A 17,077-nucleotide genomic window follows, 5' to 3' on the forward strand; every position below is an offset into this window, starting at 1 on the left:
TTCTAAAAGTGAGTTATGTCCCCTTTTCCTCACCTTTTTATTTACAAATAACTATAGAAGGAAAAATTGAGCAAAATCGAATATTCTAATTAGCCATGGCTAATTAGGAATATTACAAGAAAGCCAAGTATAACAAGGATGAACCAAAGGCTAAGAGAATCTTGATAGATTCCATAAAGGATCACTTGATTCCTCATGTTGCTGGTTTGAAGACTGCCAAAGAAGTGTATGATGCTTTGGTGGGATTGTACGAGAGTAGCAACACTAGCAGGAAGCTAACCTTGAGGCATCAACTTCGGAGTGTTATGATGTCTAGATCAGATTCTATTGTTTCTTATCTTATGAGAGTCTCTTAGTTGAGAGATGAGCTTAGAGCCATTGGAGATTCTATTGATGATACATAACTTGTTATAGTGACTCTCAATGGATTCCCTTCCTCATGGGATCCATTTGTTCAAGGAATTTGTGCATGAGAGAATCTACCCAAGTTTGATAAGCTATGGATTGATTGTGTCCAAGAGGAGGCCAGACTATTGTCCAAGAACAACTTGTAGAATCCATAGGAAGAAACTCAAGCTCTTGCAACCCGTGCAAGGAAAGGAAAAGGAAGACGAATAAACTTTGGAAAGTTTGATAAGAAGAATACAAGTAGAAGACCTACTCCAGCTCAGGATCAGAAGAAGAAGGATATGTCAAAGATCAAGTGCTTCACTTTTCATGATTTTTGACACTATGCATCCTTGCATCCTTAGAATAAAAGAAAGGGAAAGCAACATGCATCAACAGTCGATGTTGATGATGATGATGAGCTTCCGCCGCAGAAGAAGTTGAAGGAATATTTCCTCGTCTCCGCTCTTATAGGGACTATTACAAATGGTAGCAATGTTTGGTTGGTGGACAGTGGTGCTTCTAGGCACATGACAATTTTGCAAGATTCTCTCATTGATTTGACGAAGGAGGATTCAGAGTGGCAGGTGGAACTTGGAGATAATGCCAAGTATCTAGTGGAAGGAATTGAATGATGAATCAACATCGCTTCAGTTAGAGTTTAAAGATTTACTACACACGAGAAATGTATTGTTTGTACCATGATTGAAGAAGAGCCTGCTCTCTATCTTAGTGTTGGAGGATAGAGGTTACAGAGTTGCATTTGTAGATGGGTTTCTTGTATGGCCTAAGGGCTTGGGCGTAGACTCAAGAAGAGTGATTGGTGTTCGAGTGGGGTGACTATGCAGATTATTAACACGTCCAACCTAGGTCGTGGCATATGGCAGTATCAACTCATGTGAGTCTCATATGGAGATTGATAGTGAGGAGCAAGAGGCTCCGAAGGTTGCAGGTATAGGTCCATCTATTCCAGATGTTCATGCTTTAGATGATCAGGAGGAGTCCATAGAAACAATACAACTAGTTGACCCACCGAGAGATGTTGCAGGGACCAAGAAGAGGCCAGCGTGGCTTCATGACACTTTGTAGGATGCGAAAGGGCATGCAACTCCCCATGGTACTTTCAGGGAGAGCAAACGACCACAACGATACTTGGGTTGTATGGCATTAATGAGCCACATCATTGATTCTAAACCTTGTAGTTATGAGGAGGCAATGGGCCAACAGGTTTGGAAGGATGCCATGATGGAAGAGTATTAGGCCATCATGAAGAATGATGCTGGGAGATAGTTTCGAGACTAGAACGAAAGTCAGTGGTGATTTCCAAGTGGATCTATAAGATCAAGCATACAACAATCGAGAGGTATACAACGAGGTTTGTGGCGAGAGGGTTCTCCCAGAAAGAGGGAGTGGACTATGACAAGATGTTTTCTCTAGTCGCCAGGTACACTTCTATTAGAATTGTTGTTTCTCTTGCTTCAGTGATGGGTTGGAAGATACATCAAACATATGTAAAGACCACATTGCTCAATGGTATGATTGAGGAGGAAGTGTGCAAAGAACAACCTCAGGGCTTCAAGGTACACGGGAAGGAGTCTCATGTTTGTAGATTGAAGAAGGCTTTGTATGGACTCAAGCAGGCACCTAGGGCATGGTCTTCCAGGATTGATGGATACTTGATGAGTTTGGGCTTCACCAAGAGTGTTGTGGATCCTGACCTTTACTTCGTGATTGTTGGTGGCGATCCTTTGATCTTGGTGTTGTATGTGGATGATTTGTTCCTTGCTAGGACAAAAAGCCCCATTGTTGGATGTAAGAGGGAGTTAGCCTTAGAGTTTGAGATGAAGGTTTTTGGCCTGATGCACTATTTCTTGGGATTGGAGTTGTGGCAGAGGCCTGATGATATCTTCCTTGGACAAGGGAAGTACATTGTTAAGATTTTGAGGAGATCCAGTATGATGGACTGTAAGCCCATGGCTACATGTATGGTGACCAATCTAAAGAAGCTGAGTGGTTCTGCTTCAAATTCATATTTGGTGGATACCACGATGTACAACCAGTTGATTAGATCCTTGATGTACTTGGTTAACACCAGTCCAGATATTTGCTTTGTAGTGAACACCCTAAGCCAGTATATGTTCGAGCCGAGGCAAATACATTGGGTTGCAACAAAGCATGTGTTGAGGTACCTGCGTGGTATAGTTGGATATGGTTTGAGATATGTCTCAGGTGGTGAAGTGAGGCTGCAGGGATATACTAGTTCAGATTAGGCCAAGAGTGCAGAGGATAGAAAGAGCACCTTGGGGTGCTGCTTTAGCTTGGGATTGGTTATGATATCCTGGTTTAGTAGGAAGTAGACTTTTGTTGCACTCAATACAACAGAGGCAGAGTATATCGCAACTAGTGCCGTAAGTGAGGAAGCAATGTGGCTTTAGGAGTTACTTGCAGGACTATTAGATGAGGAGCTCGAGATGACCTTGATATTTTGTGATAATCAATGTTGTGTTAAGCTTTTAGAGAATCTAGTTTTTCATGACAAGTTGAAGCATATTGAGATCAAATATCACTTCATTTGAGACATGGTGCAAAAGGGAATAGTGAAGCTCTAGTACATATGCACAGACGAGTAGATTGCATAAATTCTCACCAAGCCTCTATCTAGAGCGAAGTTTGTATACTTTAGAGACAAGCTTGGCGTGATGTAGAATGTCTCCCTCGTTGAGAGGGAGTGTTGATGTCTTTGCAAGATCGGGTAAACCATCTCCTGAGAAGCCATGCTGATTTGGCTAGGGGAGTTGCATACATTTACCTCAGAAGCCATGATAATTTCGCTGGGCCATGTTGATTTGGCCAGGGGTAAATGGCCTAGGTTACTCACATTGCCTGCTCCAGGATGGAGTGATCTATATCTATAGACATGCATGTGAGGGGACACTACATCAACATAGCAAGCTCATGAACTTTTCTTGAGGAAGAAGAAATCCGTTTGCAGCTAAGGAGAATACCTACCTCGCTAAGAGGGAGTGTTGATTTTTTGTAGCATTAGGAGGTCTTCCCGCATGGCAAAAGGGGTCTCCAAGTCAGCCTAGAAAAATTAAAATAAAATTTATTTTTGGAGTGACAAGTTTGCCCAAGATGGTGAAGGGACGTGTCCCTTGGGTTATTTTTCCTCATTCGACAAGTATAAATAGATGACGTGACATCTCATTTTCTCGATAAAGCAAGAGCAAGTTCTCTTCTCTCTTCATCATTCCCTTATGTCTTGGAGAGCTGCATGTGTGGACTACAGTTTGACCGAAGTTGACAAGATGTTGACTGAGTTGATTTGATATCTGTTTGACCGAGTTTGACTTGCGTTGACCGAGCTGTTTGACTTCTGATTTGATTGCAGATCGTACATAGTTGACTGAGGGTTTGACTGCAGTTCGCATGTGTGGATTTGACCTTAGTCTGACCAGCCAGAGGGCCGCATGTGTGGGTTGACCGCAGGAAGTAGTTTGACCAGGGCTGATTTTTGACTGGTGATCAGCGTTGACCAGCAGATTATTTGACCAGGTTTGACTAGTATTTGGTCTTGGATTATTGGCACAAATTTCTAGACATTGCTGATTTGTAAACCTTGTTGAAGAATAATTTCTCCTAAAGAGAAGTTGTTGGGTTTTCTACCAAGTTTGGGTTTCCCAGGGTAAAAATATTGTTTCTATTGTGCATGGCTATTTTTCTATGATCTTTACTGTTTCCGTTGTATTTATTATTGAAATTTTCTGAAGTGTAATTATTCAATGATAGCACTGGCATAAATACTGGTTGAAAAGCATTGGTAGCAATTACCTGGCAGAAATTTGTATTTGCTGTACATTCTTGTAGAAAAATCAACATTTGAAATATGTTCCCTTTTTATAAAAGGGTGTGGTGGTTGTTGAGAAATCTAGGGCAGTGAGATAAGATGATTTCTCTTACAATGATAACTGCTAATGAAGACTTTTTACTTTTCTTGATTAGATTGTTCTTTAGCTTGATTATTATTGTGCTCTCTTCATCAAACAACTACCAAAACATAATGAACAATGAGACAAAGGACATAAGATATAGGCGATCAGCTAGGGCCAAAACCTCTCCAACTTGAGAGGAAAACCCACCAGAATTCTTTCTTTTCTTATAGACCTTCAATTGACAAATTCCAAGACCTTTGACTCTTGACCAAGACCCCTCCAAGACCAAGTCAATGCCTCTCCCTGATGTGCTTCTCTTTCAACAAAGTCAACTTTAGTCAAACTTGCTTTCTAGTGGCAACAAGTTCTCTTTCGACCTCTTTTTTGGACCTGCAACTTTCTGACTGCAACTCGGCCTTACTGCAGAAACCCTAGGCCACATGTGTGAGTGAGAATATGGAGAAATTGTCCTCTTTTCTTCTTCTCTTGGTAAGATACTTCCTCTTCAACAATTCGGCCTACAATATGAACTCTTTGTAACCCAAATTCGGTCTGCTTAGAGTGACTGTAATTTTTGGTCTTCTTGCTGCAGTGAGATGCCCTAATCTTCGCACGTGTGAAGGAATTTTGGCCTAAAACAGATTAGAAAAATCTTTGCTCTTCCTTCTTCCTCCTTTGCTGGGTATTAGGCTCCTCCTTGTCTCTAGATCGAACTTCTGTGATGCTTGATGAGTGGTTGCTTGAATGAGGCGGAGTGCTCCTTTATATAGGCTTTTCAACTTGTCCAATAGGCCGACATGTCCTTCTAGATAGGCTGACTGCTCCTTTTGAAGGCCGACTTGTACTTAGCACTTTGATGAGGTCTTGGAGGGTCTTCAATACATGACAATGACTCAATTGACTTTACGACTCAGTGACCTTTCCTAAGAGCTGACAATGGGAGCTTGACCTAAAAATAAATTTTTCCTTGAGCATGAAACCCATGCCTCAAGTTCAATAATAATAAATTTATTTTTCTCATTACATTAAATACATAAAATCATGATTACACTCATCATTATGAAGACCGAACCTAGTTACATATTTCAACAGTGGTAAAGGTGGATTATTTTTGCCTAGTGAAATATAAGACCAGTTTTATAGAGAGGGTATGGTGGTAAAGTTGAATTATTCTACGTGGTGTAATATGGCTTGCATTTATAGAGAGGGTATGGTGGTAAAGTTGAATTATTTTACCTGGTGTAATATGGCTTGCATTTATAGAGAGGATATAGTGCTAAAGTTGAATTATTTTGCCTAGCCTAATATGAAAGTACTGATATTGCACTTGTTGAGTAATGCTTCATGCTTAGCACATGGCAGCATTGTCATCTCGTTAGTATAAATCATATAAACTCTGGATCAGTCAGATTTGTTTCGAAGTAATTTCTAACTTTTCCTGTAGGTAAACATTCACATTAAATTTGGTCTTATCTACTAGTGCTTGTTTGGTTTTTGCACTCATGGAAGGATAATGTATTTATTTGCAGGATTTACCATCAGAAAAGGATGCTGCAATTGCATTTCTTAGAGATCTAGCAGTGAAGGTAAAGTAGTCATTTCTGTAAGCAGTATGCCTTTGTTGTATTTCACATGTTTTACAGTAGCAGTGTGTATTTTGCCTTGCCAAAGTTGTGATCATGTACCAGTTACAGATGGAAGTGCTTGTGTTAATATATTGCCTTAAACACACGCACATTAAAATGGGTACACGTGAATCATGAGATCCCCTCTAGGAGCAGTTTGCAAAGTTTGGCCATTTGCAGCACAATTCGAAAATATAATCTAAATATGTTATCAACTGGTTAGCTAAAGCCTCTATCAAACCATTGCCCTTGAGCGCCTTTATAGAGGGAGCCCTTTAGCAATGTTTGAGTTACCTTCGCCACCTTTGTTTTTCCAAGCCACCCATACTCACCTTTCTTTTTTCTTTAGATGGTTTGTTAAAGAAAATTGATTGATTGCTCTGTAATAATAAGTTAACCCCTTTTTGTGATGGGTGGTTTATTGCTTCATTGTGATTGGGATGTTCATAAAGAGTTTCTTTTACTTTGATAGGTATGATAAACATCGATACTGTCGAGGATGAGTGACAATATAAGAGAGCGTAGAACTTAGGTTATAATTTAGCTTTTACTTGCTTTTCATCCCTTGCCATTATTTTGCATTTTAACATTTGGCTCATGCTCTCTCTCTTTTCTATTTATATTTATACAGTTGCAACAATCTTAGTTATGTGCAACCCCTTCTTCTCATAGGACAAGGCCAATAGTGAACTAGGACACTAACAACAACCAATCAAAAAATGTGACAACAAAGTAGGGAAAAAATGACAAAAGTTAAGTGTGGATATCATGGAACACTACCTTCATCAGAGCCTCCTATTTGTGCCTTTGTTTATCGGTGAAAGAAAGGCCTCAAAGAAGGCTAAATTGGACTATGGGCAAGTGATAGCCACCAAGGTGAAACGACTGAACAAGTGTATAATCGATAGTGGCTTATCATCCATCTCAACTTCTAATCTATATTGGAATCCCCTTTAAAACATTAAATGAAAGCAATTGAATACAGGAATGGTTAACGTACCTCGTAATTGATGACCCACCTTTATTGGATGAGTAGGCTAGATGAATGAATGCATTGACTAGAGAGTGGATGAAAGGCATTTGAGGTTGGCTATCTGTGGGTCATGATAAGGCTTGTACCCACCAAAAAGTGGGTAAACCCTAGGAATTTTTTTTTGTCCTCTTTGGACAACCGACTAGTCAACAACCTTATGATGATCAACACACAACACTATGCCATTATTCTCTACCTATTGCTTCAGTTGGATCTCTGTCCCATCTGACATTTCTTCTTGAAGGAAGGTGAGTCATCTATTGGCAGGTACTCTAATCATTCATGCAATCATGTGCTTTCATTTAATGTTGTGGTCATCCTAATGTGGATCACAAGGTAAACTAGATTGGCCGATCTCGATTGTCTTCTTGTTCACACACTTCCACTTTGGAGGTTAGTCTTTGACTCTTGTCTAGTGGGATCTCCTCTAAAGCCTAAGGGCTTAGGACGAGAACTATTGGGGAATCACTAGTTGATGTAGTGTGTACAAGGCAATCCATATTTACCACTCTTCATCTCTCCGTGTTATCCATCTTCATTCTTCGGGCCGCTGGTCATTGGGATTGGCATCCTTCATCCACGTCATTGAGTCAGGGTTCAGAAACTTGGCCCAAGAGGTTGATGCAACTAAAAGAAAGTTAAAAGCATATAAAGCCACAATGAAAGAAAATGTAAAATGCAAAATGCAAAAGATGGCTGAGACATTATTTAACACATGGCAAAAATCCTAGCATGAGCTTGACCCCCATCATTAGCCATCACCCAGTTCCGCAAGCATTTAATTCTTCGTTTAAAGAAAGGAACTCTTGAAAGTCCCAACCCTAATGAGCGAGAAATTGCTACGGCTTAAAGGGGTATTGTAAAGATACACATGCAATCTTGGTTTCCTAAGCTATGCACCAAATAGAGAAAAATCATCAGAGTAAAAGGTGCACTAGAAGGGTGGAAAAAGCATGCTGACAAAAGGGGTAACTCATTCCACAACGATTGGTCTTGCCTTACATCTATACACACAGGATGTTGGACCCCTATTAGCTGGTCTCGTGGCTGTCGCACCTGCCTTGAAGTCTTTACCACTTTGTAACCATCATTATCACACACACCTATGGATTGATGGGCTAACCTGGGACATGTCAATCCCTTGGGGGATGGAAACACCTAATAGGATTGTTGGCCTAATCATCCCTACTATAAGTGAGGTAACTTGTTTACAGGTGCTAATCTAGTTAGATATTTGAAGGTGAGTGTTGTGTGAAGTATTCTTGTGCCCTTAGCATTATATGTGGTCCACTATGATGCTTTAATGGTTTCTATCCCTAATGATTATTGATCTCACTTGATCTTGGGAGGTTTGTCCCAGGTGGTGTTATCACATCAATAAGACGCCTTGATGGATGGGCTTGACCTTCTTCAACACCATTTCAGCGGTTGTTGTACCCCATTATGAGAGCAGTTCTGACCTATCCTATGGTCGATTTGTGACCAAAAATAGCCCACACATGATGTCATGGTAGAGATCATGTGGGATATTTTTGACCTATCCTAAGGTCAGTTTGTGACCTTAGACTTGTTGAATGCTTAAGCAAATTTGTTTCAGGGCTTTGCTTGTAAAATTATGGAAGGCATGTTTGACCTCATATAAATAGAGGAGGCCTTATTTCATTTTATTATCATCATTCACTCATCACTCTCCTCTCTTTGGAAATGTGCATTATCTTTGTCTCTTCTACTTGGCCAAAATGTGATCTTAATGGTGCAAATTTCTCTTGGAGATGGAATTTTGCTTGATGATGGTTTCTTGTGATTGATTGAAGTGATTATTGTGAGAATTTTTTAAGTTTATTGTATATTATTTATATTTTGCATGTTTTATATGTGAAGTAGGATTTCTACATGTGCCATGGTGAAAATTGCTGAATCTATCTAAAAATCTTGTTCCTTTATGATATGTAAGATTGTTTTCCTTGAATAATCAAAGAGAACTTTGAGTGTACATCTCTTAAATTTAAAATATTTCCTTGAAAGGAAGCTGCTAGGGTTTGCAAGTAGATGCCCTAGTTATCTCACTCTCTTCAACAAAGACGTTCTTATTGGATTTGCCCTAGAAGACTCCCTTTGCCCTTTTAGAGCAAGGCACTAGTCTCAGTGGTGTTGATCAAACCCTATTCTCATTTTAATTTCTCTTTCTTATCTCTTAAATTCTAAATATTTAGGGTTGGAGTTTTGGTTTATATGAAATACTGATAAAAAAGTAATTTTCTTTTATGTGTCGTTGTTCTTTAAATAGGAATTGTATTACATAATTGCCTAAAAGCGAAATCTACTATTCTTTACATGTTAAAACCTATTGATAGGGCTGACATAATCTTTCTATTGCTGTTTTATGCATGTTTTAGCCACAAAAACTCCATTGTAAACGCTAGATCCTTCATATCTAATTGAAGGTCTGAATCCTTTATTGATCTATCATTGTAAGACATTTTCTTCCGACTGTTATATTGCATTGTATGCCCTATCATTGAAAATCTGCAATACCCCAACTTATAACAGCTCTATAATTCATTTAATTGATCTAGGGATACATTGCCTGGACTTTTGCAAAGATTATATCAGCCATCTAGGCTCTGTTGATACTATATCCAAATCAATAGACCTCATCCTTCATCTTGGGCCATTCCTATTGAATATCTTTTAGGTGATCCTTTTAGGGAAGCCTCCCTTGTGGTTGAATACCACAAAATAGTTATAGAAAGGTTGCTGAGGTGACAATGTTAGTCTATCTCTTGTTGCCCTGAGTTTTGGATTTGCCCAGTGAGGCTTTGCACTAGGCCTTTTAGATTTTGTAGCAACAAGGTTGTTGGCTGGCAAGCTGCACCATAGGGAAAAAATTTCTCTTGGGGTTACCGAGAGGTGGATGTGTAAGAATCCCCTAGACTAGGATCCTCACCATCAGTGTCACCCTCTACCTCTTTTGCTTGCCTTGATCCTATAGGTGCATCAGTAGTCCTTGGAACCTCTGATGTTGCAAGTGGCTCTGAGGCCATCTAGCCGAAGTCATTATCTTCAAATGCTGCTAATTGACTCTCCACAATCCTTTCTGAGGAGGGATCAATATCCTTCAAGACAATGAGATCTATATTGTTCAACATTTGGTTGTGCCTCAATCGAAGGTTGTGTTCCACGAAGCTTAAATTATTTAGTTTTTACTGTTCCAAACGGTTTCTCCTTTTTCATGTGTATGTGCTCAAAGATAGACCAGTTGCGCTTGCACTTGGAGGCACTACAAGTTGACGATAGAGCCAAATTGCAAACTTTTGCAATTAAGGACCTTGGCTGTCAAATGAATTCTACTTATTCTTTGCGATAAGAGTCAAAGGCAACATTAGAGATTGAGTTTGCAACTTTAACTAGAATGTTTCAATTATTGAGAAATCTAGGGCATTCAATGTTAACAATTTATCTGCTTGATAATTGCTTGTGATATACTTTTACTTCTTAGCTTATGATCTTTTCTTTGTTAGCTTATAAATGTGTTCTCTTCATCAAGACAATTACCAATATACACAATAAAAGACAAGTGACACAGTATATAGGCTTCTCAGCCAAGGCCAAAACCTCTCACCTCTTGAGAAGAAAACCTGATCAAAATTCTTCTTCTAGATCTTCAATCGATAAGTACCAAGACCATGACATGAACCCTTGACTCTAGTATGCTCCCAAGAACTTTTTCACTAACCTTGATGTTTGCCTCTTCCTTCCTTCGCCTTTCTTCTTGATCTATAACCGCTCTCTTAAGCTCCTAGAGCAACTCTGTCTCTATTCTTCTTACTACTCCTTCTTAGCTTTCCCTAGAGAATCTCAGTCTCTAGGTATTTACTTCTATTTCTCAGAAGAATCCTTCTCTTGCTGCCCTAGAAGAAACTTCGCTGCCCTAACTTTGTACTGCCCAGAAGAAACTTTGCTGCACTAACTTCGCCCTTCCTAGAAGAAACATCGCTATACCCAAAAGATAGTCTCCCAAAAGAAACTTCGCTATACCTAGAAGATAGTCTCCCAAAAGAAACTTCGCACTTCCCTTTCCTGCTCCTTCTTCGCACTCCTTTTCACCCTTTCTTCGCACTTCTTTCTAGACCGAATTCAGATTGAACTTCTTTCTTCAAATGGAGGCCGAGTTAGGCTCGGTCTCTTCACTGGGTCTTGAGGCCGACATCATCTAGAGAGTTCCTTCATCGTTTGTAGGCCAACTTGAAGGGGTTCGGTGACAAGTTCTTGGAGGATACTTTTACATAGTCAAGATGACATTCTACAAAGTGTAACATGACTTCAAATATATGACAATGTGCTAAAATTGGCAACTAGGGCCAAACTCCATGTGGGTCATCTTATTTATGGCAGCTGATATTTTTCTTGGATCCCTCTCATTGAGAGGTGTACGATTGATCTAAAGATCATCCGATTTCGATAAGTATTCATGGAGTTGTGAATTGATTTGTGTTATAAGACAATTTGTCAAGGTCGGCCAACAACCAAATAAACCCCACATGTGTTGAACGTCTTAGTATAAAAGGAGATGACTTGAAGGTTGAGTGTCATTTCTCACACACACTTCTATCTTGATTTCTCTCTCCACTTGTGTTGGGTTTTAGTGGAAGAGAAATCTAGGAGTGGAAGCCCTAGATGTTGGAGGAAAAGAGGCAGCCCTAGACGCAGATGGAAGGCAGCCCTAGATGCAAACTAAAGGGTGTCCTAACGTAGACCTAAAGGCTGGTCTAATCCAGCCCTAAACGCTAATCTAATCTGTTAGCACTTGAAATTTCACCTCAGGCTGAAAAAGGCAAACCTCAAAGCTACATCAAACCATTCAGCCTCGTAGCTAGCCCTACGGGGCAGGAGAAGGCTCTCTCCGGTCAATCTCGGTAGATCTTCAATGGGATGAGATGACCAACACGGTAACACTGATATTAGGCTAGTAAACTGATTTGAAGGTTGATTTGGGGGTTTTTGGGGTTTTTGGTGGCAAATTGAGGAGCTGCAATTTAGGGTGCGGGGATTGGACACAGTTTCTGCAGGGGGGTCTTTGGGGCGAGGTAGGAGCCTGTATTGATGTCTTTAGCTGAAGTGGATGATTAGGAAAGAAAGATAAGAAGGCTAAAGAGAGCAAACAATGAATTTGAATTCTCTTTAGACAGTAGAAAACATAGAAATTAAACAAATTTAAAAGCAGAGCATGGCAAGCATGAATTCTTACTTTAACACTTCATTTGTTTAATATGCAGCAGTATAGAAAGGAAATGAATCACATAACAAAGCTTACAATAACATGGAGAAACACACCATCAACACATGAGTCCACAAGAATCCCAAAGATGACTGCAAAACCCTGGTCTTCCTTAGCCAAAAATTGCAGAGATATAAGTGAAATAATACAGTGATAGCTTCTCCCTCAAGAGTCCAACCATGAAAATGAGCAAGAAAGTACATAATATAGATGATCTAACCTCTTTCCCCGCCTCCATGGGTCGAGCTCACTATCCTAGGAGTTGTTTGAACCACTTCTAAACTAAGCACTACAAAATAGAAAGTCAAAACAGCTTGCCTCTATAAACTTGGAAACCAGTTCATACATTCAATTTTTACCCTTTACATGAAAGAAACTTTTAGAAGAGTTAAACAAGAGTAAAAGTATCCAAAAAGTGTCACAATTACATCCAAGAGGACCACCATCCACCTCAAAAAGTCAAACTGGAGCCAAACTGCGTTTTCTGGGCTGAACTGGTCAAATCTGGCAAAGTTTCCTCAACGGGTCGCGCACTTTGGAGCTCTGTTTGGAGGCCTTCCCGGTATCAGAATTAGGTGCAGGATAGCTCGTTGGAAAGGTCTCTGAGTCTACTTTCCAACCCAACTGGAATTTTTGGATTTGGAGGTCATTTGCTCAGTCAAAAGTCAATTCTCCCAAGACTGCTTCTGCAACTCAAAAAAGGCGCAGAAAGTCAAATTTTGCATGTATTTTGACCTTTTGGAGGCCCAAAACTCCATAAAAACTCAAGTCCATCCATAGGCATGTGTAACTTTGCATGACAAATCTAGAAATGTTGAGTTTTTGCAAAACGGAGCTACGATGACAAAGGGTCTCACCGGGGGTGAGACCCGTTGAGAAGCCAAAACCTGTAAATTTCCCAAAAATACCAAAATTACCCAAAATTCTTAATTTTTTTTGGGATTTGTGCTGTAGCTGATGCTAGTGAGTGCCATAATCTTTGAGGGATGCCTCAGCCAAGATACGGAGTGGATTGGTCTTCTTCCTCTGCCTAAGAGCCTCGGACAACCTCCTTTGGAACATTTTCATCTTGGCTTTGCATACATGCATTCTTGCCCAATAGTGATTCTTCATGTTTCTCAACAGATTTTTCTCTTGGTTGGCCTTAGCCAACAGCCTCTCCAAGTGGGCATTCTCCTGAATGAGCAGTGACTCTTGGTCAGCAGGCAATGGATCACCGGGCCTCCTACGGTTCAAGACTCGGTCGCTACGAATCCTCCATAGCTCATCAAGTGCCTTCTCCTCCTCTAGCTGTGTGTTTCGCTGCTCCAGGTAGGTGATGGTCCATTGGGCACCCTCAAGTCTCCTCTGTAAAACATCATTTTTAGCCCTAAGATGCTGAATGATCTCCTTCGCCTCTTGGCTAGGAGAACTGGCCTCAAGATCAATCACCGGATCCTCATGAATCATGGGCTCTTTGCCCCTCTACAGTACCTGTGCTGGTGAAGAAAGCGAGGCCCCTTCCACCTGATGTGGAGATAACACTCGCTGAGCTGAAGATGAAGGCGAGACCCCTTCCACCTGCTGTGGAGATAGTACTCGCCTAGCTGCTGCAAACAAGGCCCTTGGGCCTTTCTGATAAGTGACCAAAGGAGTGGAGCTAACATGTCGGGTGACGGGAGCATCGGGCTGCTGAGATGGTCCTCCCTCCTCATGAATGACCTTCTGATGTGGCTGATGTGGCACTGTGAAAAACTCACGGGAGATGAACTCCTCCCATGAGATGCCCTGCTGTGTCAACTGATGCAATACTACTAGCTGAATCAAACCATAATGGCAAAGGCTCCTGTACTGCTGGGCCGGGGTCTTCCTCTGCAACATGGGCACCATTATGAAACAAGAAGACCGGGATGTTCATCATCCTCACTCGGGTGAAATGCATCAAAAGGCGAATGTGATATGAATACACCTGTGAAAATCTGCCCTCACAGGTAAAATAATGCATAATAAGCCTCACGAGGGGAGCATACTCGCTCCGCAGAAATCTGAATGGGAAAACACCTGTCAAAAGTCTCACAAATGATGGCCGGACATAGGGCTCAAAGTGAACAAAATCAAGCAACCTGCGCTTAGGCCACACCTCACCCACATTTGGTATCCCTGTAGCCTGTGAGATCACCTCAGGTGTCAATGTGAAGTTCACCCTTGCCAGAGTGACATGTCCATCATGAAGGTGTAAGACAAACAAGCGGGCCAACTCTCTATGATGCTGAATCCGAGAGATCCTCTCACAAAACTGATAGCAAGACATGTACTGGAAGCAATTCACTGCCAAAGGACAGGCCTGTAATTCTGCCAAAGAAGTAGGCTCCTCCCGCTTATGATGTCCTCCCTTACCCCCTCTACGAGGCCTCCTCTGTTCCTCAACCTCTGTAGATGATGAATGGTCATCACTTTTCTCATAAGTTTCGGTTTCTGACATGGTTTTGGAGCAAAGTGGACAAACTAAACTGCTGTCTCTGCCTGCAAAAAGTGCTGAAATCTATGCTGTTTCAAGGGGAACCAAACATGAGGGAAACGTTAGGGGAGGGAACTTTTTAACCAGGAATGGGAATATATAAAAATAACAGGGAATTTCAAGGGAAAGTTTTGCAAATCATATTCATATAGGAACACATATTTGTAATAGGGAAATCATTTGCAAAGATTATTGCATATGGGAAAAACATGCATAAAAGTGAACATGGGATCATATGCATACATGTTTAATAGGGAAAAACAAAAGGGAAACCATACACCACACATGTTGACATTTTACCAACAGTTTTTGTTATCTTGCATATGCATATGGTAGAGGGGAATTAGGGTTTTCACTTTGTTTTGTTTTTTGATGCTTTGGGAGAGGGGTAGGGTTTTCAGTTTTAGTGATTTAGGGATGGGAAGGGGATTTGTATTTCGTTTATAAAATAATCATGGGGAAAAGAAATGTACATATGAGGGTGGGCAAAAGGGAAGGGAAGGAAACCAATCAAAGGGAAAAACAGCTTGAAACACCATAAACCCTAGCACAATTTGCACATGAATATTGCAGCCATATAAGTCTTTTCATTTGCATGATTTGGGGTTAAAATCATAGCATGAGGGCTTACATCCATCATTAACCTCCAAGACAATGTGTAAAGAGCCTACCTCGAACAATTTGGATGATTTGAAGGGAGATTGAGGAATGTTGTTGAAGTCTGCAGGCAAACGATTCAACGGGTCGCGCAGGCCTCCCAACGGGTCGCGCACCTCCCAACGGGTCGCGCTCGTAGTATTTCTGCACTGCTGAGGGGTTCTGGACGGGTCGCGCACCGCCCAACAGGTCGCACACCTCCTTCAACGGGTCGCGCACCACTCAGCTGCCCGAAATCACTGCAATTTCGCTCCTCTCTCCAATCACTCTCTCAAACTTCTCTTCCAAGCGTTGGGATGCACAATGAGAGTAAAAGGAGGGAAGTAGAACCTTTATAGACTCCATTTGAAAAGATTTCATCCATAAACCCACTTTATAAAGTTTATTTTTGACACTTTTTAAAACATTTATTTTTTGGTTTCCTTTATCTTGAATTTGACTTTTTGAGTGCTTTGACTTGATTCTTTTTGCAGGTAGATCATCTGAGGGACTTTGGCAAGGGGACCAGGGTTATTGCTGCCTTTTTGAAGACTTTTTGGAATTTCATTCTTTTTACAAAAATTTAACATGACCTTGGCTTTAAAAACAGAGTTTTTAAATCCAAGGTTAAAAATGAACTGTACATGATGAAAATATCAAAGAAACATGTTTACAATCCTCCCTCTGGCTTGCTGGGCACTCAAGGACATTCAAAGACATGACCTTGCAAGGATAAATGACCAAAACCCTAGACCTAGGACCTTTGACCTTGAGACAAAACAAGACAAGCTTGAAAAACTTAATGACTGATATGACCTGATCCAGCAAAGCCAAGAGGGGTATAAATAGACCAGCTCCTCCATCAGGGTTATGGCATGCCTAACGGGATGCAACATTTGACACTAATGAGACACCTACTAATGCAAAATGCAAAGAGCTTTGATCACTGATGGAGGGCTTTCAAGACCGACACTAACATTGGCTCCAATGGGGATGGTAGCTCCTTGGAGGTACCAAGAACCTCAGACCTCTGGGAGAACAGACCAGTGCTTTTGTCATTGGGCAATGGAGTCATTATTTACACCTTTGACAAAAAACTTTGACACATTTATTGAATGAAAACTTGACTGAAACTTAACTGAAGCTTGACTCAAACCTACTCGATGGCAAACTGAAATAACTTGAAAAAACTCACTGAATAGACCAAACACAAATGACTCATGACTGACTTAACTAAAACAAGAGAAGGGCAGCAGTCCATCATGATGTGAAATCATGATGACAACCACTGGTGTTTCTTACAAGACTATATACATCAAACTATATCAAAATGCCAATGCAACCAATCAAGCAGATGCCTTCTTGATTGATTCTCCTGATTAGATCTTCTGGCCAACAATACAAACCTATCACTGGGCATCCAAAAACATAGTTGACCATGATCTCCTTCATCACTGAACATTGCAATAAACACTATCACTGCTGGCTGCAACAATTCTGCCATTGGATCCTGGAAAACATGAAGACTTGACATTGCCACCTCCTGCTGAAAGAACAAGGTATCCTTTGCTTCAAATTCTGATATGCCTTCATCATGTGCTTCGGAAAAAGTATGTTCCTGGTCCTCAAAAAATTCTGAACAAGTAGATGAGCAGATCTCCTTTTGAAATAACATTTCAAAACATGAGA

The 17,077-nt window shown here is 40.7% G+C and overlaps 1 protein-coding gene across 5 annotated transcripts in view; it reads left to right on the top strand.

Moving 5' to 3' along the window:
* LOC149165308 (uncharacterized) overlaps positions 1–17,077 on the top strand; it is a 427,682-nt gene that overhangs the window by 102,997 nt on the left and 307,608 nt on the right. For all 5 annotated transcript variants that reach the window (XM_089431106.1, XM_089431110.1, XM_089431109.1 and 2 more), the window contains exon 4: positions 5,849–5,905. In XM_089431106.1, coding sequence (XP_089287232.1) covers positions 5,849–5,905 — 57 coding nt within the window. The remainder of the gene's footprint in view (positions 1–5,848; positions 5,906–17,077) is intronic.

This window comes from Pinus tabuliformis, chromosome 5_1 (genome assembly GCF_031772625.1).
Source record: "Pinus tabuliformis cultivar Carrire ecotype Pingquan chromosome 5_1, CPIR1, whole genome shotgun sequence".
Classification (NCBI taxonomy): domain Eukaryota; kingdom Viridiplantae; phylum Streptophyta; class Pinopsida; order Pinales; family Pinaceae; genus Pinus; species Pinus tabuliformis.